The sequence below is a fragment of the Phacochoerus africanus genome, chromosome 7 (genome assembly GCF_016906955.1).
Source record: "Phacochoerus africanus isolate WHEZ1 chromosome 7, ROS_Pafr_v1, whole genome shotgun sequence".
Taxonomy (NCBI): Eukaryota; Metazoa; Chordata; class Mammalia; order Artiodactyla; family Suidae; genus Phacochoerus; species Phacochoerus africanus.
The window spans coordinates 62,544,878-62,567,871 of record NC_062550.1 but is presented as its reverse complement, the minus strand read 5'-3'; the positions used below and the strand labels follow the sequence as shown (position 1 = coordinate 62,567,871).

General features: G+C 43.2%; 1 protein-coding gene across 1 annotated transcript in view; it reads right to left on the bottom strand.

The window, feature by feature from the left end:
- GRIN2B (glutamate ionotropic receptor NMDA type subunit 2B) overlaps positions 1 to 22,994 on the bottom strand; it is a 444,445-nt gene that overhangs the window by 111,839 nt on the left and 309,612 nt on the right. The window contains exon 5 of the mRNA XM_047787502.1: positions 8,720 to 8,834. Coding sequence (XP_047643458.1) covers positions 8,720 to 8,834 — 115 coding nt within the window. The remainder of the gene's footprint in view (positions 1 to 8,719; positions 8,835 to 22,994) is intronic.

Below are 22,994 nucleotides of genomic sequence, written 5' to 3'. Positions count from 1 at the left end.
CCAAACCTTGACACCTTGGAAATCAATTTTATGGCATCAAAGTTGGATTACCAAAAACTCTGAAATTATTCTCATATGACCACCAGACTCTACTGAATACACATATGAATGCCTAGTCATGAGAGACCAGTTTAAAGAAATATGATAGATCTTTACAATGGAATATGATGCAGTCATTATGTTTCATGCTTTTGGATAACATCAATAAAATAAGAAGATGGTCACAATATCATTGCCAGAGAAAAAAGACTGCAAACTGTTCGTATACTGTGCTGCCACTTCTATTGTATCACATTGTTCTGTATTATAACATACACACATGCACAGAAAAAAAGCATCGGTAAGAAACAGAAGGAATGTAAATGCTAATTCTTTGTGGATATATGAACGGGTAAATTTCATTTTGTCCCCTGAAATATATTTAATTGGCACCAACTGCCTTTATAATAAAAAAATCATAAATGTTGCTTTTAACCGGTATACCAACGAAAGAGTCTTGGAACCTCAACACCACTATTTCTTCAATACCACCACTGGAAAAACATAATAACCTAGAATTAAAAAGATAGTTCACAGGATTCAGGAGCCAACCAATGATAACTGTCATGAAATTAAAAAAAACTCAGGAAAACTTAAACAAGGTGGATGAAAGCCATCTTTTGGCTTTAGGGACCTTTTCCTCTTTACCATGTTTCCTTAAGCCAAGGTTAAGCTGGCACTTAAGTCTCCAAGCTCCATCCTGCTTTTTCTCCCCCATCAGCAGGTATAGTTCAAAAGCAAAGTCAACCAAGGTTATCTTGTTCTTTTATTGTTTCATTCAGTGGGCTGATAACAGCATATGAAGACAATCGGCCTTTCTGAAATGTCATTTCTCAAATCTATTCCCCCAACACATCTCACTCTTCTTTTAGAATTATTTTATAAACATACCCTGGGGGTAGTGGCTTGACCCTGTGGACAGAGTCTAATAAGGGGGTAGATGCCTTGGGGGCAAAGGGCACATCTCCCCTCCCACTGGCTGACCTTCAGTGATCTTTCTCTGGAACCCAGGAGAAGGGTGTAGGCTGAGAGCATGGGCCATGACTCTTGGAGCTGAGGGAACCAAAGGGAACACTTGGATGTGAGAGGCCATGATAATCACAACTTGGAAAGATAACCAAAAATGGGCAATCCAAAGGTCCTGTCTGTAAGCCATTGTCATTTTATATATGTGTGTGTGTTAAAAAAATATATATATATATGTGTGTGTGTGTATATATATGTGTGTGTACATATATAATGTGTGTGTATATATATATACACACACATATATATATATAATACACATGTATATGGAGAGAGAAAGAGTTGAGTCTTTAGTAACCTAGCAACATGAAAAAGCCACTCAACTATTAGGCCACATCAAATAGATTGAAAAATCACCTTACCTTATAGAAATTTTAAGTGTCACAGTAAGCACCTCATTCCTTGCAACTAGGAAAACTACAACACTAACTTGGTGGGAACAACACTAGGCTCACAGTAGCTGCTTGGTCTTTACGTAGGAAGGAAGGGAAGGGTGGGAGAGGATGGGAAGAAACTCAAAGCCTCTTAACTCATGCATGGTGGCTGGGGTAGGACTGCCTATTACACAGTGATGAAGACATGCCCAATTTTTCGGACTTCCAAAGTCATTCCTGGTATGGGTAACAGTTCTGGCACTCAACACTGCTCTCTATGAAGAAATTCTCCCTGTAGCTAATATAAATCCTCCCTGCATGATCTTAAGCCCACTTCCTCTGGTTCTGTCTCTGAGGAGAAAGTGAGCAGCTGAGCTCAACACTTGGTAAAATGATTCTTCATACCCTTCAAGAGAGCAAGTCCTCACCTAGTTGCCTCTTCTTCTTCCCTTCCATGACCCCAATTCCCATAGCCTTTCTCCATGAATCCTGTTTTCTAATCCCTTAATCCAATGATGTATATTAGTACACAGTTCAAAGTCAGCAAAAATAGCCTGTTGTCAAGTGTGGTGTTAGGAGATGCCCCCCAAGGTGGGAGCTTCTGGTTCACCCCAGAGTCTGGAGAGAGCCTGGATAGCCCGTGGCCTCTCCCTGAGGTGAGGAGGTGGAATGCAGTGTGTGTGGGTGTGTACAGGCCATCACCAGCTACTTCTTGGGCTGCTCAGTAATGCCCTTCCTGGGTTGGGCATGGACATATGGAGGAAAACCAAGCAGATGTGGTTCCTGTGCCCGTGAGCAACCCATCAGTTTGTCCATGATGTGTGTGTGTATGTGTGTGTATGCGTGCACATGTGCACACCTGTGAGGGGATGGAGAGGATGTTTTATGTTGTCAGTCAACACCTTCCAAGCGGAATCTGCCATAGCAGCGATCCACCTCTGTGGTGTCATCACCAAACGGACTGTGCTGGAATATGACCGCTCTAGTCCTCAGGTACCAGTGTCTTGGAGCATATGCAGCCCAGAGTTAGTGGTCTCTTGGGTACGGGGTGGCCAGAAGCATCCTCTAACCCGTCTCATTCATCCCAGGCTCCAGACACCAGTAGGACCTTCTGTTCTATGATGTTGTTGCTGCTCTTAGGGCTCTTCTTTATCTCAGTTCAGTTACTCTTCCTCTAGCTCACTGATCACTATGTTAATTCACAGATGCCACCACACACGCAACACTTTCTACCAACCACTCTGACTTTGAGCCCTTCTTCCTCTGGTGTGGCTGTAATCTCTCAGTGTTGCAAGCCTAAGATGGGGCTTGGGGAGCCCAACGAATGACCCAAACTAAAGGAGACTGTTTAAATCTGCATAAGGAGGGGTATTTTCTGGTAGGTGGAGGCAGAGAAGACAGAGTGGGCTTATACAACGCTCCTCTTGTGTCTTTGGGGGAAAGACTAGCAGAGAGGCAAACCACACCTATCCTCCTGCAGTCCTGACCTGGAGAGTCTCTTTAAGGTCTGTTTACATCTTACAGCCCGAAAATGCACCATCATCATTTCTTGAAGTCATTACTCAGAACACACCCCCACTGCATTTCATTTTTATTATCCCCATTTTAGGAACGATTAAATGGAAGCTGGGAGCAGTAGCAATGAAGCAAATCATGAGAGGCTCTGATAAAGACAGAAGCCTGAATGTTGTTGGACTGCTTCTCTGTGCCAGGCTATTTTTAATGCAAGTTTATGCATCTGTCCCCCTCTTAGAGAGAGAATTACAAATGAACCCACTCTGTACACAAATTTTTTTTTCCACTATCCCCTACCGTTTCCAACTCACCATGCCCTGTGTGTGTGTGTGTGTGTGTGTGTGTGTGTGTGTTCCTCTTTAAATGTTCTTCACATTTCTATATATTGGCTTTCTGTCAATATAATTCTGATTCAGAGGTCTCTTTGCTATTCTAGCCCCCACTGTCATGCCTCCTTAGTGGCTACTTATACAGGATCCCATTAAAGGTTCATAAAAGCAAGCACTATTTGTTTTAAAGAAGGAAGTTGAGTAAATGTAGAACATTTGTATATGCTTGGAGTATTTTCAGAGCAAATACATAACACGTTGGGAATAAAGACTGCTCTCATGAGGAGCCTAGGAAACCAAGGATCATAATGATAAGAGGACATTCTCTTTACTGGCTATCCTTTTCTATCATTTGACTTTTTACCATGTGCAGATATTATCTTAAAAATGACACAAGGAGGGTGGCGACTACCAATTGGTATTTGTGGAATACTGGCTTTATTTCAGCCACTGTTCACTGCTTTTACTATAAGTTCTCCTTTGTAGTTAGTTACTCAGAAATCACCTTTAATCTGTATAAAGGCTTATGTAAAACCCTACATTACAAAAAGGAAATAGACTCAGGTAATATTGGTTGCCTGATTTACATGGCTGATAAAGGGTATATGGGTAGGTGAACTGGGCTCTCTCTGGTTTCCAAAGCCATGCTGAGTCCCCCAGACTATTCTGCCTTCACTTCCAGTCTCTTTGGAAGGAACCGAATTTATAAGACAGGAGCTTTGAGACTACTTTGCAAAAACGTGAGGGATTGTTGCGAAATCCTATCACAGGCTTCCCAACAACTTAATGAATCGTCCACATCCTGGGGCTTCTTGTGGAACACTAGGCACAGCTGTCCCTGGAAATGAAGACCCCTGAAGTGCCCAGGACCCTCGCTGGTCCTCGGAGCGCTCATTCCAAGGAGGGAGGGGCACCCACAGTCACGCACATCCCAGGGAAGCACTTCTGCTAAGTCTCAGGTAGAAGAGAGTGGCTGGTCCCTACTCTAACCCTCTTAAACATTCAGAGTCTTAATTTACTTAACAATTATCTTTCTGAGTGGTCACTCTGAGCCAGGCACTCTTCTTAAGTGTTAGAATTCTCGAGATGAACTAGGTCCTTGAGTCCATGCTGCATCTATCCCGGTGTGAGGAGACAGGCAATAAACAAGCAAGCAGACAAGCAAAACATCAGGTAATGAGCATGTTGAAGAAAATTAAAATAAACCCGACTGGGTGGCTACTTCAGCTCGTCATCAGAAAAGGCCTTCTGGAGAGGTGATATTTACTGAAAGGACAAGAATGACAACTATGTCCTGGGAGCCACTGACCTTAAAAACCAAGAAGGGCTCTTCCTGTGTGCTCTGGCTCTCACCCATCCCCCATTCTGAATTCCTGTTTATTTGGAGTGTGAATTTGTCATCTCATAAGTTAGAGCTGGAAAGGCCTCCAAAAATTTTCTTAATCTCACGCCATGATTGTAGATGTAAGAAACGAAAGATCTGGAGAAGTGAGCAGGTCACAGGACATCACCAGAGGCTGTCTCTTCGCCCAGGCTTCTTCCACAGATTCAGAAAACTTCCCAGTTTATCTCCCCAACATCCATCACCTCCCTCCTCTTTAATTAGAGTAGAGTTGATTTCTGGTATTGTGTCAATTTCTGCTCCTGGGAGTTTGGGGTTGGTAGATACAAACTATTACATTTCGAGTGAATAAGCAATGAGGTCCCAGCGTCCATCTCTTCACTGCAGATTCCTCACCCTGAGGCCTGCCCCTCTGAGGTCTACAGACATTAAAATCTTCCCTGGACCACTGGGCGTCTGGAATGCTATCAGGAGCCCTGAGAAGACAGAGGGTTCTGGGGGCCTGGGTGACGGTGGAAGAAAAGGTACAACCTCCCTACATCCCTGGAGCTGTGTCTGGCTCCTGCCACCTTTCCAGCCCAGAGAGGCTTCCAAGTTTGGGAGCTGCAAGGCTCCCTGAACCCCGTGAACACTAAAGATCTCTCTTCAGCAATGTTCTCTGATGTAACCAAGTTGGTATGAAAACGTTCTATTCTGCAATCCCAATCCCTCCCAAAATGCTCTGTCAAAAGATTAACCACAGAATTTCTTTACATAACAAGCTCCCTCAGTACACTTAAAATACGATCTCTGAAAACTCAATCCGCATAAAGATTTTATCACCCCTTGCAAGAAAAAAAAAATCTAGCTATTATATCAAGGGCAATAGCATAAATTTGGATTCTTAATGATGGATTTAGACTCCGTATTATGTAATGGTTCTCATTCATTCGACACATATTTATTGAACTGCACTCTGTAACGAGCTCCTCCTGGTTGCCGTGAGGACACAGTCTTATAAAGACATAGCCTCTGCCCTCTGCAAAAGGGCATACACACAATGCTAACACAGGCAGATATGACCAGTGCCACAACAGAGAGTGTGGTCAGAAGCTACAGGGGACAAGGGACCAAGAGATTACGTCTTGGTCAAAGATCAGGGAAGGGGGCAGCAAGTTGGGTCTCAAAGGATGACTATGATTTGTATATTTGGACCATTCATTCCAGGAAAAGGAAACATCACAACACGCTGTATAAGGAGCCAGACATACAGGGACACATTCTCAGAACAGAGAGGAGCCCAGGGAAATGGTGAGGAAGAGAAGACAGATGTTGGAAAACAGACCAGAGCCTTGAATGCAAGAATGGATCAAGTCTGGACCCAACCCACAAACCACAGCAGTTTTGGACAGAGAAAGAATATAATTAGAATTGTGCCTTAGAAAGCTCATTCTAGAAGCCACGTCCAGGACTGCTCCGAATGGATACAAGTGGGCCTCAGAGAGGGAGGCCCATTTAAAAAATTATCCACATGGTTCTTGGATCATATAAAAATAAGGAGTAAATTCAAGAGAGTTTTAAAGAAGGGAGGGGTGGGACTCCAACCCCCAGGAAAGAAGGTCTGGTTTTGAAAAGGGGTGGGGGTCCCAGCCCAAGGAAGGGAAGTGAGCACAAATGGCAGAGGCCGTGTCTCTTTAAGACAGGACGGGGTGAGAGGCCCCATACTTGAGACAGTAATCATGAGTCTGCTGCATAAAAGCTACCCCAGCTGGGTGTCTTCTGATCCACGTACGAAGCCTCCGTTTTTAATAACTCCTCTTCTGAAGATACACAAAAGTGCCTGTTGTACATGCTGGTCTCAGAACACTTCTTAAATTATTATGTCTCTACGGCAGCAGTGAAAAGCAGCTTGATTGGGGTGAAGAGCAGATGCCCAGGGAACAATCATTTTGGAACAAATGATAACTCAGCAGAGGGACGGCAACTTCAATCAAGAACCCGGGGCACCATGTTAGCGTTATAGCTGCACCCCGATGTGAGGAACCCAGGACAAATCATGATCGGTCTTCAGTTTGAAGGATAAGGTCCTGGGTTCCACTACCTGAACCACACATGCCCAGTTTCACAGGTGAGCATTCTCAGAACCACCTGCCCACAGATCTTGCGACAAGACTGTGAATTTCAAGAAGTTCACCTCTGACACTTTTTTCTTGGCTCCTCTCTTCATAAATATAGAGGCTGGTTTCCATCCTGGTCAGAGGCACCCTCACAGCCTGAAGCCTGTTAGCCAAATTGGCCCACCAAGTCTGCAGAAACTGCCTTAAGTCACCGTATCCCAATATAATTCACAGAATGTGAATTTCATGAACAAGGGGATCCTGCGATAAAATGCTTTGGGGAGTAGTTCCTGTCATGGTGCAGGGGAAACAAATCCAACTAGGAACCATGAGGTCGCGGGTTCCATCCCTGACCTTGCTCAGTGGGTTAAGGATCTGGCATTGCCATGAGCTGTGGTGTAGGTTGCAGATGCGGCTCAGATCCTGCATTGCTGTGGCTGTGGTGTAGGCCAGCAGCTGGAGCTCCAATTGGACCCCTAGCCTGGGAACCTACATATACCACAGGTGTGGCCCTAAAAAGCCCCCAAAATAAATAAATAAATAAATAAATAAATAAATAAATAAATAAATAAATAAAAGCTTTGGGGAAATGCCAGGTTAAATGAAACTAAAGATGCTTCTTTGCTATAAGACACCTCTGTCTGCAACATCATGCACGGATGGACCTTGAGTGTACTATGCTAAGTGAAGTAAGCCAGATAGAGAAAGACAAATATCATGTGATCTCACTTACACATGGAATCTAGAAAAAAAGAAAAAGAAACAATCAAGCTCAGAGATGCAGAGAATAGATTGGTGGTTGGTCAAAGGGTACAAACTTCCAGTGATAAGATAAATAAGTCCTGGGGATATAAGGTAAAGCACAGTGACTCTAGTTAATAATACTGTGTTGCATATTTGAAAGTTGCTAAGAGAGTAGATTGTGTAAGTTCTCATCACAAATTTTTTTTCTGGAATTATGTGTGGGGATGGGTGTTAACTAGACACATTGTGGTGATCATTTCACAATACATACAAATATTGAACCATTATATTGTAATGATATATGTCAAGTATAGCCCAATAAAAAAAGACACCTCTGAACTTTCAAAGGCTAACATGTCCTCAGAATCTCCTAGATCGCATCGCCCAGTTTTCCTTATCTGCAGAACCATTTCTCTGCAAAGCATCTCAAGGCATAAGGGCCCTGCAGCACATTCTTGGAGAAACACCAGCAATGACATTACTCTCAGGAACATTTGTATTTAACTAGGAATCAGGTATAATAACAACTAATACGTAGTATGTGCTTACTATGTGCCAAGTGCCTAAGTCCTTGACATATATTAATATATTTAATCCTCATCACAACCCCGTGACACTGGTAGTCTTTCCATTATTCCCACCTTTCAGATAAGGAAGTGGAAGCACAGAAGAAGTTAAAAGAGCTTCCCAAAGTCCTAGGTAGACAACTTAGAAGAGCTCGGAACTAAACCCAAGCAGTTGGGTGTCCACATAAATTAACGGCTAATGGTAGAATTTGAGACACTGTGATCAGCTGGCAGTGGGAAACATCCTGAGAAGAGCCTTGCATGGCAAACTTCCGATCACAGAGAATCCAAACCTGTGTGCTCATAAATCAGGTTTCATGGGCCTTCCCTGGAAGCCGGGTAGGACGCGACTTCTGAACTGTACCTCTGATTTGGTTTCTCTAGCTAATGGTGTTATATTGTGGGTGCCTACTCTTCCAGTAAAACAAAGCCATGCTGCAGACCACACCACTACCAATCAAAACGGTAATACATGAGGAAAAGCATCTCTTGATGGACCAAAGTGGCGAGAAAATGAAGAGGCAAGGTTGAGAAATGGCCTCTCCTGTGTGCTCGAAGAATTGATCTCTTCCTGTTCTCCAGCTCAGAGACCAAAAGAACACCAGGGATCATTTTCCTCTAACGTGCTGCCAAATTTGCCATCCCTACCCCTCTATGCTGCTCGAGAATTGCCGAAAATGTGTCCTACCCTTTCCCACTTCCTCTCCTTGTTCAGAAGGATGATCACCAGCTTCGGGTGCATCTGGTAGCCGTCTTCACTGAAGGACAGGTTTCTTCCCTCAAAAGTGACATTGATCAGATACCTGTAAAGAGACAATGAAAAGCAGGTTAAAAGTGTGAAGAAGGTAAGCCAAGAACAAGATAGCTAGGAAGACGGCGACAAAGGGGGCTGGAGACAGGCACGTAGATGGATGGAGGACAGAGACCGCCGAGAAAACTGGTGCCCCTGGGGCTCCCATTTGACGATCAAATACAGTCACCCAAGTTTTCCTATAACAGGAATAATAAGAAAAGAGAATCTAAAATTTTATTTGTTTATTATTTTTTGTCTTTTTAGGGCCACACCCATGGCACATGGAGGTTCCCAGGCTAGTGGTCTAATCGGAGTTGTAGCTGTCAGCCTACGCCACAGCCACAGCAACACAGGACATGAGCCGCGTCTGTGACCTACACCACAGCTCACAGCAGCTGCGGGATCCTTAACCCACTGAGTGAGGCCAGGGATCAAACCTGTGTCCTCATGGATGCTAGTCAGATTTGTTTCTGCCGAGCCACGATGGGAACTCTGAGAATCTAAAAATTTAAAACAAGGGCACTGGGTTTGAGTTTAGTCTGCAGGCTATGACTGAGCAAACTACTTTAGACTTTTGAACCTCAGTTTTTTTTGTTTTTCTTTCATGATCTGCAAAAAAAAGGGGGGGTTCTAAAGAAACCTACTTTATTAGGTTTGTGAGGGTTAAATGAGATAGCTTATTGTGGGGCCTGGTGCTTAAGTATCAATGACTATTATTCAAAAATAGGAGGTGGATTACAGGGTGGGGGTGTCAGAAGCCACACAAAATGGGGGTGAGGCAAACAGCTTTCTAGAAGAAAGCTTCTAGCTTAGGGTGTCTCTACATCCCAGGGAGAAGCGTGCACTTTGGAAGTCTTGTGGGGATCCTGCCCAGCTCTACTTCCAAGAGCTGCAAGACGCGTCTAGCAGTCAGGGATCTGATTCCACAAGATGCATGTGGAAACCAGGGCTATCACATTTTGCAGAGTGTATAGAAGAGAGCAGGGGCAGGGGTTTGGAGGAAGAGGGAGAGACATTCCACATAGCACTCTGGATAAAGGCGCATCAATTAGCAGACATTCTGGAAATAATTAGTCTCAGACCAAAGGAGTTGTCATCCTCCTCAGCACCTCATGCCCAGGTTGTGTGGTTCCCCTGCTGGCTGCTCTGGCCTGATGAAAGTTCCCACATCTGAATTCCCACAGGTGTGCGTGTTCCAATTGTATTAGTGCAACTCTGCTGATGGTAATTAATGTCCCTTTACCATAATGGCTCAAGGAATCAATAATGCTTAGCTCTGTGTTCACATGACCTGCTGCTATTCAGGAGCTTTGGGCCTGATGCTGCTGTGGTTCATGTCTCTGCCAAGAAGCAAAAGGGGTAGCTAGTTATTGTCCTGAGCACGCTAAAGGGCTTTGAAACTTTGTCCAACAATAGTGTTCTGCAGGGGAGAAGAATGTGATGGAGGCATCTTAAAGCCTCCTCTTTCCAGTCTTCTCATTCAAAGTAACTGTGAGCCTCTTCCTGGAGTCTTCCAGGCAGTATTAGGTTAAGCAACAAGGCTGCTAGGATGCATGTCCTTCAGGCAATTCTAATGATGACTAGCCATCATCACTGGACCTAAATCCTCATGGACCACTTCTCACTTCTAGAGCTGGCTGAGAATTTTAAACCTGTCATTTCTGGGTCAAATGTAATCAAGAACACAGATCTCAAAAGGGTAGAGATTCCTAGGATCTCAAAATTGGAAGAGACCTTCCTAATCAACTAGCCCACTTACTTCTTGCACTCTCTGCTTCCCCTCTACCACATCATAAAGTCAGCCCTCTCAGCTCTTCTTCTTCTTCTTTCGTCCATGCCCATGGCATGTGCAAGCCACTGCAGTGACGTTAGACCCCCTAATCCCCTGCGCCTCTCATCTCTTCTTGAATACTTCCACTGACGGGAACTTATCACTGTACATACTATGCCCTCAAGGCAGCCATCTCACTGTTGAGTAAGTTCTTTTTTTTTTTTTTTTTTTAACTAAAGCTGAGATCGGCTCACCTACACCTCCTAGTTCCTGGGCTCTTCCTTAGATATTATACAGTCTTAGTCTAATGCTTCTTTCACATGGGAGTTCTTCCAGTATTTGAAGATAATGTATCATATATCCCTTATAAAATAAATTTTAGACTTTGAAGAAACCTTAAGCTCATTTGAGTCTATGGTTTTACCTTGCCAAATGAGGGAACTGAAGCACAGAGAGGTCCAATTATTGGCCCAAAGTTCCCCAGCTAATTGGGAGCAGAAATAATATTTTAAGCACTGTTCCTAGTCCCATGTCCTCTCTACTGTCTCACCCTGATTCTCACAGGCCACATCAGCTTTCACATCTCCCATTCCTTCAGGTGGTTATCTGATGCCATGGCTTCAGCTCCCTCCCTCTGGCCCCTTGGCTGCTCTCTCTGGACACTTCCAATCGGTAAAAGTACAGCATCCCTAATTCAGCTCAAAACTCCATCCCTGTGCTGCTCTTCTCTCAGCTCAGCGCTGCTCGCTCCCCCACCTCCCCATTGCTAGTTAGAAGGTACCGGTCAGGTCTCCCTGTAGTTGACAATAACATCAACACTCCAACCAAAGTCCTATATAATTCATTTCAGGGAATATAATTACAAAAACACAAAACAAAATATTTTAAAGCAACAGACCTGAATTTAAGCACCCAACATAATGGACTTGGAGAATGTTTTACTACAACAATACGGTGTTGCTTAGAGTGATTTCTGGAAGTCTTTGGAGAAGGTGTCAGAGATACATTAAAAAATTAGTCTCGCCTCTTTTTTGGAAGAAAGCATGAGAGGAGGGGGAGGGGGAAGAAGGAAGGAAAGAAGGAAGGAAGGGAAGAAGAAAGGGAAGAAGGGAGGAAGAGAGGGAAAAAGGAAAGGAAGATAATGGAGGGAGGGGGGGAAGGGGAGAGAGAAAGCAGGAAGGAGGGAGGGAGGGAGAGAAATAAATTATCTGGCTTAAGCACCCTGCTTTTCACCAGACATGGCTCTGAATAATTCTGACTTTATCTAAAATGCTATTAAAAATATTTCAAAGAAAGTGTCCATTTCAGAAGGCAATTATAAAAGAGAGGTTCCAAAAATAATGTAAGTCATAAGCAGCATGAATGGAAGAAGTATATAGCCTTCAAGATGACTACTTTAAGGGGAACAGCACTAAACTGAGTGGATAGGTTGAGAAATTCAAACTTGGAGAAAATAAACCGCCTTCCTGGGTAACTGCTCTGCAGTTGCATTTCTCTAGACATCCCTGCTCCAGATCCTTTTGATTTTCCTTGTTTATTTTTCTCTCTCTGGAATGTTCACCCTCTACAGGTTCCTTTTACTCTATGTAGGCATTTCTCAGATGTTTTACTTATCACAATGTTACTAAAATGTTATGACAATACACAAAGTACTCTTCTCCAAAGTATCCTTTAATCATTCATATCCTTCAGTGGTGTACAGATTCATCATCCCCATTGTGTTTTTCTCAGTAATTATCTGTGACTTGCCAACACTGAGCTGTTAGTGAGCAGCTTGCAAATACACACCTGCCTTGAGTGAGGATGGTCTTTGAATAGCAGAGCAGACCAAGCCATTCACTGGTAGTTAAAAGTGTGAAAAAATAAATGGGAGTGTGGTCACTTCCAGATGTGTGACCTTGGCACCGGAACTTGAGTTTTAACTCTTAAAAATGGAAACTCCATTTTTTTTTTTTTAACTTCCAGTTCATCAGATTGTGATGATCACACGAAACAGGGGGTAGAAAAACTATATAAAATATGGTACAAATATAAGGTTATACAGCAGGAAACATTAAAAAAGAATGTATTAGCATGATCTGAGTATCTAAGGACAAGGCACCTGCCTCGTTCTGGACCTCAGTGCGGAACAGTGTGATGAGTACATTGAATAAGACCAAATTATCAGTGGAAGACATTGGAGAAATGGAAATTACATTCCACATATGGAGGGTAAACTTGGTCAAATGGTTATATGAATCAATTGAACTTTCCATAAGACCTGAAAATATCCAGCTACCTTTGGATCTGGCTGCACTTTGTCAACTTTGAATATTCGTTAAAACCGCAAAGCTTCCATGTACAAATTCTCAGCAAAGTATTAAACTGTAAGATTAAGAGATGCCACAGCAATTTATGTTTTTCTTTGAACATGTCATCCCCAAGGATGCAATCAGAAAACCCAGCTTCAGAAGACTCCTATCCCCTGGAAGGCCCGTCAAGTTTTAGTATATAAAACTATTGTCTCTAGAATGTAATTTGACCCAAAAGAAACCTGATGGCCTGTCCCATAAAGTTCTAATATGACGCATATCTCAGATTGCTGGAACTAGAAGAAAACTTAGAAATGATCCATGGAGACCTCTCATTTTAGAAAGGAGAAAATGGGTCCTGGGCTACCTGATGCTCCAAGGTGACTTGACTGTTCGGGACTGGAGCTCCACTCTTCTGATTTCAAGCTCTGCGTTCTTTTTGTTACATCACCAGGTAAAGCGAAATCAGCATCTCAGAGCTCCCCCCCACCCCAACCCGTGTGCCCCTGGGAAGTCTCATGTCAGGTGCCATGCCCTGGACTATAAGGACCCCTCATACAGGCTGCATAGAATAAAACCCATCTCCTTTCCTGCCTGACCCCTGCTTGTGGAGAGTCTAAGAACCCCTATGGGCTCAGAGCCAACGCATTTGCTGTCTGTGGCCAAAGTCATCCTCTACTGGGTTTAATGGGGTCAAGCTGAGGTAAAAAGCCCTTGTGCCTCTTTGACTTTGACCATGCCACTCAGCTTGCCCGCTGCAATGATTTAGCAGTATGCCCTATGTGGGAGGTGTCCGAAAGAGCTCTGCCAGGATTTTTTCAGCAAACCAAGAGCGCTGGCACCACAGTACTCATTTTGCCTTCCATATTTTCACAAGGCACTAGCTTTTTTAAAAAATAAATATCTTTTAATGCGGTAATAAGAGAGAGAAGTCTCTCCAGCAATCCTTTCATTTTCAGGTGAAGCAGATGAAGTGCAGAAGGTTTTGTGGCTTTACTGAGATCATATGACAGGGTTGAAAAGAGGTGCCCTCACCCCTGGCCCAGTGATCCTTCCACTCAACACCCTGCCTCAAACATGGTGGAAATTTTTTTTTTTTTGTCTTTTTGCTATTTCTTTGGGCCGCTCCCTCGGCATATGGAGGTTCCCAGGCTAGGGGTCTAATCGGAGCTGTAGCTGCTGGCCTACACCACAGCCACAGCAATGCAGGATCTGAGCCGCATCTGCAACCTACACCACAGCCCACGGCAACGCCGGATCATTAACCCACTGAGCAAGGGCAGGGACCGAACCCGCAACCTCATGGTTCCTAGTCGGATTTGTTAACCACTGTGCCACGACGGGAACTCCTGGTAGAAATTTTTCATAGTTCTCGATTTCCATTCTCTAGTTGTTCAGAGCAAAGAAATAAAAGAACACAGTTTCAGACAGGAGACTTGAATTACTGACCCCTTTGTATATGATTTTCTAGCTCTGAAAATCTGTGACTCTGTCACTGTGTCTTTGGTGTGTCACATAACTTTTAAAGCTTTCAGTTCCCTCATCTATAAAATAGACCGTTTGGGACCATTTCACTTGCCCGAAGAGGGAAGCACAGGACTCCTCTGAGATGCTCTCTGTCTCTATCTTTTATCTGATTAATACTGTGGCTATTATGCTGCTAAACTCTATCATCTAAATGACAAAACCACCAATCTTTCAAAAAGGCTTCCTCTGGTCTCTCCCCCCACCTCTTTTTTTTTTTTTTTTTGGTCTTTTTAGCAACACCTGTGGCATATGGAGGTTCCCAGGCTAGAGGTTAGATCAGAACTATAGCTGCTGGCCTACGCCACAGCCACAGCCACACCAGATCCAAGCCACATCTGCGACCTACATCACAGCTCACGGCAAGGCCGGATCCTTAACCCACTGAGCGAGGCCAGGGATCAAATCCTTGCCCTCAAGGATACTAGTGAGTTCATTAACCACTGAGCCATGACGGGACTCTGTGGTCTCTTTTTAACAATTACTAATTCATGTGCATGTTTCCCCTTGAAAGAGCAGGAACAATTTCCTACAGGATTAGAAATAGTGGACTTCAAAACATTTAAAAGCTACTTAATTAGAGACCAGTATTTGGGGGAGGAAAGCAAAATATTTAAAAATTGGATGTTCAGTATGATGGTTTGGCAGACTAAATAGAAATCTCTGACTTTCCTTCAACACAAAAATTCAGAATAATTAAAATGAATACAAAATGACCAACGCAGCAGAGTACAGTCAACGTGGCAGGCTATGGCCTGGGAAAAATTCTCTCCCAGACTAACCAATAGCTTCTTCTGGGATCAAACCCAGAAGAAGTATCTCAATAGCAAGATGTCCTACACTCAAATGAGTGACATAGACAATGCCCCCAAATGCTGGTAGAAAGAAAATAAGGGGTAAACAAGCAAAAATAAGTTAACCGAAGAGAGAAGGAATGCAGTATGGATAACCTACACACTCCATCACCACCACCACCAGCATCCACAGGCAGTATGTGAGTCATTTATGACTGCAGTCAGGTCATCTCTGTTCAAATCCTTGATCCACCAGTTGCCAGGTTATATGACAATGTTTTCAAGGCTCATGAATTATTTTATTCTGGCCAATGGTGGTTTTCATTTTAAGGAAAAGGGATTTGAAGAGGTTTTAAAGGTTTCCTTTGACACATAATGCCATATATAAAAATACAAAACCATGTTGTTGAACAAAATAATTAGAACTACCATTTCCTAAGCTTTCAAGTGTAGGCATCTTCTCTTATTTGTGCAAAATGATACTTGGTAAAGGACCTCAGGAAAAACTAATTTAAAGAGCAGATTGTAATATTAATTTATAATTGCTTGAGGCAAGTTTAAAAATAGTTTGTCTTCCAGTGGATTAAACCTTTTCTCTGAAGTGGTGTTTATGCCATTCATTTATTTTCCAAACCATTCTTTACAAATCATAAAAGCTTCAAGTTTAGGCTAGTCCATATCTCAGTTATTTAAATTCTAAATTTGTCGTGTTAAATTAATGAGGTATTAAAGTATCTTGAAGACTATCTGACATAAATTGTATACAGTTCCTCTCTCCTGCTGGTGGTGAAGACAGTGCTTTGGCCCCTTAGCAATCTGGGCTGAGGGGTAGATGGCGATGTGTCAACTCCCCAACTATTACAGTGAAAGAGTCTTCTCAGGCCCCTCGGCCTGACTGCGAACTACTCCTGAGAGCTATTCCCTGGATTCTGTTTCATGACTACATGCCATGCATTAGTTTCATCTGAAATGAAAGAAAATAGAGGGGCATTGTTGGGAGTCACCCGACAATTTCTGCTCAGATATAAGAGGGTAGAGAACATTTTGCCTTCCTCCAGAAAGACGTTAAGTCAAGGAGCTCTGAGAGGCTCTGCCACCAGTTGCGAGGGTTTCATTCTACCTTTTCACACTCAGATCTGTACCCTTTCACCAAGTGGGATCAGTGTGGCTGGCCATGGCCAGGGGACAATTCTCCTCTGGATTGTTCCATCTGGGATCAAACCCAGGAGCTTGTTCTCATTAGTAAGACACCCTACATTGGAATGAATGAAAAGGCCTGGACAATGCCCCCAAATGCTAGTGAAGAGGCATTAGCAAAAAGGAGATCAAAGAAAGAGCACACCTGAAACTAATGGCATTGTAAATCAACTATACTTCAATAAAAAATAAAAGTAGTGAAGATAGAACAAAAGGGAAAAACAGAATATGTTAAGTGAGGATGAAAGGAATGTAGTATGTATTAAACACACACAGACACACACCCACACCAATACGACCAACATTCAGTGCAGTGAGGTGTGGAAAACAAGAACGCCGTGGACAGATGACACCAGCTCGAGTTCTGAAGTTGTGTTATCTCATGGGTTATTTAAACAATTTTTGCCTCAGTTTCTTCACTGTAAAAATATGAATAATTATAGTGCTTATCTCATAGGACGTTTGTGAGGGTTAAATGTCTCAGTACACGAAAGACTGAGAACTACACTATTGCACCTATATGTAATGAGCCTTATGTTTTAGCTGCTGTTGTAGTTATTTTGATTACCTTCAGAGAATGTTAGAGTTTGTGAGGACTTCTGGATCACACTCTAATCTTCCATATTTAGAGCTTAACACAATGAGGCCTGGGAAGGATAAAATTCACAGAATCTGGGCCTTCCAATTCCTGGATCTTTGCTTTTCCCTAAGAGCACACTTCCTCCCATCCCCACAATATCCTAACTGTTAAGGCTTGGGGATGTTTGTTTTTCCCACTATGATTAGTTACCCCTATGAGGCATTTTGCAGTGGGAATCACTTATTCATACTACTTTAGTATAAAGTTCACTTCCTGAGGAAGGCAAAAGATGACTTCATAGCCCCATAATTTTAGTCTAGAATAAATGACTCCTCCAAGGGAACCCCCTTTCGACTCCCCAGAGCCCTGAACACAAAGTAATTCTCTTTAAAATTTCTTAGGAAGGGGCATGCTTCTGCTTGTGGGTTCCTTAGGGAACTGGCAATGCCAATTAATCAAGACTGCAGAACACCACAGCCGTTTCTCACTTAGGAAACTGCACAGAACTCAGAGATGGAAAAGGAATTCCTCTCTGTCCCCTGCCCATAGCCCTTAGTCACCTCTGTGACAGGTGAGAAGGGCTAAGAGGCCAAGGGAAACCCAGTTATCAGAGGCAGTTAGAAAGGTGAAACACAACAGTGGGAAGGAATCAAGTAACTCTTCTGGATTTTGTTATTGTCATGGGATTTTTTTTTTTTTTTCATTTTAAGGTCATGTTTTCATGTTGCACATGAGTAAAAATCACTTTCTTTTTCAAAAGCACTGAATAAAATTTCTCTTCTCTTTCATAGATTATGTGCTCAATATATTAGCCCAGTGTAGACTATCAAAACTAAGCAATGGGATCTTTCCAGAGAAAATGCTAAGATAGGTTAAAGGCCAGTTTGTCATTAAGTATGTTGGTATTTCTTCTCCTTCTTCTTCTTTTTTCCTTTTTTTTTTCTTTTAATGGCTGCACCATGACATATGGAAGTTCCCAGGCTGGGGGCTGAATCTGAGCCATAGCTGTGACCCGAGCCACAGCCTCAGCAATGCTGGATCCTTTTACCCACTGTACCGGGCCAGGGATCAATCAAATCCATACCTCTGCAGCGATCAGAGCCAATGCAGTTGGATTCTTAACCCACTGCACCATGGCAGGAAGTCTGGTATTTCTTCTTTATGCCTACTAATAATTTTGAGGTGAAGGCTTGCCTTTCTGACATCCATTTTAGTTCATGAGCTGGCAACTCTACTCAGGGGCTATGCCAAAGCCAGCCAAACAATGACTAGCAAAGATTTCTCTAGGACATTCAACTCTGACCAGAAGCCTTTTCCTTCTTGTGGACATTCAGACTTAATTGAAAGGAACCCTGGTCATATACACCCAAGAAGCTTTTGGTCAAGAATCCAAAGTGACCTGGCCATGACATCAAGGGAAAAGGATAAGGAGGCCTTTCTCTTCCTTTTGACCTTTCTCAGTTTCCTCAGTGTGTTCTTCCATAGGAGCCCCTGCCTACCCTCTCCTCTATTTTAGGTGGCCAAGAAAACCAACCAACACTGGCAATACCTCCAGACACATAGAGTCTACCCTCTCTTAGCTACGATCCTCTCAATTTCACAACTTCTCCCAGAATTTCTGCAGAAGCGTGGCAGAAGAGGACAACAAATGAACATGCAGGATGGCTTCAGTTCCAGGGACTGGGAGTGGGGTCTATGGGACAGAATCATCCATGGAAAAAAAGGGTTATGATTTAGTCTCCCAGTAACAGTTGTTAAAGATCTTCAAGGAGAGATTTCTAAAAGCAATTGTACTGAAAAGAAGGAAAAGAAGGTCAAAAGAAGGAAGATATCCCAGGGGCAGGATACGGTTCCCAACAGGCAGAGGACTCAGGATGGCCTGGTGAAGATTATGTGAAGATTAAGTCGTTTGGGGAGATGGGTACCTTATGATTACATCATGCTACAGATGTGAGACAGAGGGTGGCAGGGGCTGTTGACTCATTCAAGAACACATCCCTGTCTTCAGAAGATGCAGTCATGAACCACAACAGCCACTGGATAAAGCCCTTTCACATAGGGAATAAGATGATTTATTGAGTCTAGGGCCCAAGGAAAAGACTAGAGGAATGAAACATAGATGCAACCCAGTTGTGATGTGGAAAGTAACATGGGAGAAAGGAAGTGAACTGTCCAGAAAGTTAGTTCATGACAAAGAGTTGACTCTGTTATAGCACAGTCTGAAGAAGAGCTTTCTGGGGCTTCAGTTCAGTGAGAGGACTCACCATTCAAGTATGGTTGTGTGAGAAGGTGCAGGAGATATATATCTGTCATTAGTAAAAGGGATTATCAAGCAGCCAAAAATAGTGAGACGAAACATCTTATGAAGGAAAATACACCAAGAAGGAAACTACAATGGAAAAGTGCTGATCAAAGGTTATCAGCCAAACAGCCTACGTTTCTGTAAGCGTTGCTCTAAATCAGTTTCTAGACCAGGTCAGAATAGAGAGGTCAAGGGAAGATCAACTTTTATTGATTTAATTTTAGTTAGTTACTTGGTTAACAACATCCACTGATCTTTTCTAACATTGTAACATGGCCTGATCCTTGAGTCAGAATTCAAACAAGGTGAGGGCAAGAATTTATGTAAACCAAATGCTATATCCTTCTTTCCTGGTTCTCAAGAGGACAGCACCATAAACCCCAACTGCATCTTCACAGGAAAGCTGAAAGAAACATGTAATCATCTCTCCCTGCTGTACTGTGTGGGGGCTAGAACTCTGCTGTTCCTTCTTTGTCAGGGGATCCTAGCTCTTTCTCTCTGTCTGTAGGTTGATGTTTCCATGGAAACATGCTCTTTAATACTTCTGAAATTACTGTGCATTTATACCATTAACTCTTTGTTGGCCAGGGAAGGTCAAAGAGATTTATTTCCCAACTTCTGCAAAGTAATTCCATTTTATGCCTCTTTTTACTGCAAACTTAAAAAAAAAATAAAAGTAATTGACACCCAATGCCTTGATTTCCCCACTCCTCAACCCCCTGCAATCTTGACTTTTGCATCTATCATTCTACTGAAACTATGTCTACGAAGGTCATCAATAATCAAAGTCAACAAAATAAAATGAGTAGTCTTTGCTTCATCATCATTCTCCTTGACATTATACAGCGTCTAACAGGTGACACTCCCACATTTTCAGCAACTCTCCTTTGTTTATATGTTGTTTAAAGTGGGATAATTTCTCCTTATATCTCTCAGGACAGGTCTCTCTCCTTTTCTGTCCATTTTCACTTGGAAATTCTTAACTCAGGGGTACCCCAAGATGCAGGTTTTCATCCCTGCTCTCTCTGAGACACATTCACAGCCAAACTTCAACAATCACCACTACACAAAGGCCCTGGAAAGCTCCATCAGAGCTCCCATCTCTTTCCTGACCTTCAGTATGATATTTCTTTTTTTTTTTAAATTCGGGATGACTATTTATTTATTTATTTATTTATTTATCTTTTCTATGGCCGCACTCATGGCATATGGAGGTTCCCAAGCTAGGGGTCTAATCGGAGCTGTAGACACTGGCCTACGCCTGAGCCACAGCAACGTGGGATCCGAGCCGCATCTTTGACCTACACCACAGTTCACGGCACTGCCGGATCCTTAACCCACTGAGCAAGGCCAGGGATCAAACCCACAACCTCATGGTTCCTAGTCGGATTCATTAACCACTGCACCACGACGGGAACTCCCGTAGTATGATATTTCTGATAGGACTGCTCTACCTACCTGAATGTTTTGAAATTCAGGTTACACTTAACCTGGGCAGCCAGGCCAGTTTCCCCTGACTTCTGGCGATGAGGCCGCCACTCTTAGGGCTTAACATTTTGCCACAGCCCTGGAGTCTCCCCCTCTGTTACACTCTCAGCTTTACAACATGAATGTTCTTAGGCGCTGCATTCTCAGAACCAGTCAAATCGGTTGAATCGGTGATGAGGCTTAGCCTTATATTCAAAATAAGCTGAATAAAATTTTTTTTCCTCTTTTCAGAGTTTTTGTCTCCCCAAGGTAAATGAATCTCATGGGTTTCTAGCCTATAAGTGAAATTTTTTAGAAGCCATATATCTCCTATGGGTCACTCAATTTAAAAACAGCTCTAGGAGTTCCTGTCGTGGCACAGTGGTTAACGAATCCGACTAGGAACCATGAGGTTGCGGGTTTGGTCCCTGCCCTTGCTCAGTGGGTTAACGATCCAGCATTGCCGTGAGCTGTGGTGTAGGTTGCAGACGTGGCTTGGATCCCGAGTTGCTGTGGCTCTGGCATAGGACGGGGGCTACAGCTTTGATTGGACCCCTAGCCTGGGAACCTCCACATGCCGAGGGAGCGGCACAAGAAATGGCAAAAAGACAAAATAAATAAATAAATAAATAAAAATAAAAACAGCTCTAGCCAATGCTACCCTTATGGAATACATGCCAAGCTCTGTTCTGGATATTTTGCATTATTTTAAGTTCTCACAGCAATGCTATAAAATGATAGATCATATGACAATGAAAGCCCAAGGATGATGGCACTGGGAGTTGATCCCACTCAATTCTGAGTGGCTCTGAAACCCAGGTTCCTCCCACTGCCTCATGCTAAGGATAATGTTATAAGGAGAAGCAATGGTAGGAGAGAAGGAAATAAAAAAGTCCCAACCGTCCAACATGGAGAACCAAAATCTAAGTCCAGTTCTGAATGACTACAAAGCCTGGGCTCTTGATCATTATTTCTACCACCACGCATCAACCATCAGTTGCTTTTAATTGTCCTGCATGCCAGCATCTTCAGGGAAAGTCCTCTGGGAAGAAAGCAATACACACAGGCTCTCCAGAGCCCTGAGAAAGACTGGAGGCACATTGCTGGTCAGGCGATACGTTCATAGAATAACAAGAGAACTCCAGGTCCCTAGGGGCTGTCAATCTGTCATATTTCACAAGCACTAATCCAAAAAAGTGCAGAAATGGAGTTAATTTGCCTTATAAGAAAATGGGAGACAAACCACATAGCAGTAAGCTTGACTGAACTTATAGAGGAATTAATTCTCAGATCACGCTCTGAGAGGAAGTCAGTTATGAAAATCTAGGACTATATTCTTGGAATTCTTGTTAGAGGCAGAAAACCAGAGCTAGAATATTTATTTGGCTCAGAAAAAACTCTATCCTGCTTTGGAACAGAATATCCAAGCTCTCTGGACTTAAAAATACAACATTAAAGGATTTCTTTGTGCTACAATCTACTCTCCGTTACCTGCTGTAAGGGAGGCAGATCCACACTTAGGATCTGGACAGTCAGCTACATTGATTGTCCTTGGTGCTAATTCCACTTGATCCCATCATGGGTTTAAACACGCCCCTCCTCTGGAGATGCTGCTAGTCTCCGTCCCATCATGTTGCCTTACTTTGGCTCTTTTCCTTCCCCTATGATTCTCCTTCTCTCCCTTATTTGCCGGCTGCTGTTATTTCTCTTTTCCTGAACTTTTGTAGGAACTTCATTACAGGGGCTGTTCATTTCAGCCATTCTCAGGCCACCAACTCATCCTTTAAGTCCCGCCGGCATCCCAACCTCTCTCTCAGCCCCCACTTTAACCCCTCGATGGCCATTACTGCTTGTATTTCCCCTGGTCACAAATTCTAAGTGCTGGAAATGGATCTGCTTGATCTTTGCCTTCAGAATAGTGGATTTTCTCATTCCCTTCTCTGACTGAGTAGCTATTTACTGAGCACTGGGGATGGTACCTGGCACACAGTAGGCACTCAGTGAGTATTAACTGGCCTCATTCCTCTGGTCTTGAAACCTCCCAAGAGTCTCTGCCATCTTTCGCTTCCTGATTTCCCATGCTCCACAAGCGTCCCAGCCCCAAATTTCTGTTTTTAGACCATAACTCTTACATCTGTCCCTTCCCCTCAACTCTGGTCCTGGATCAGACCTTTATCACTTGATACCTAGACATCTGCAGCAGCTCTCTTCCAGGCCATCTACTCAGTATCAATCACCCCACCT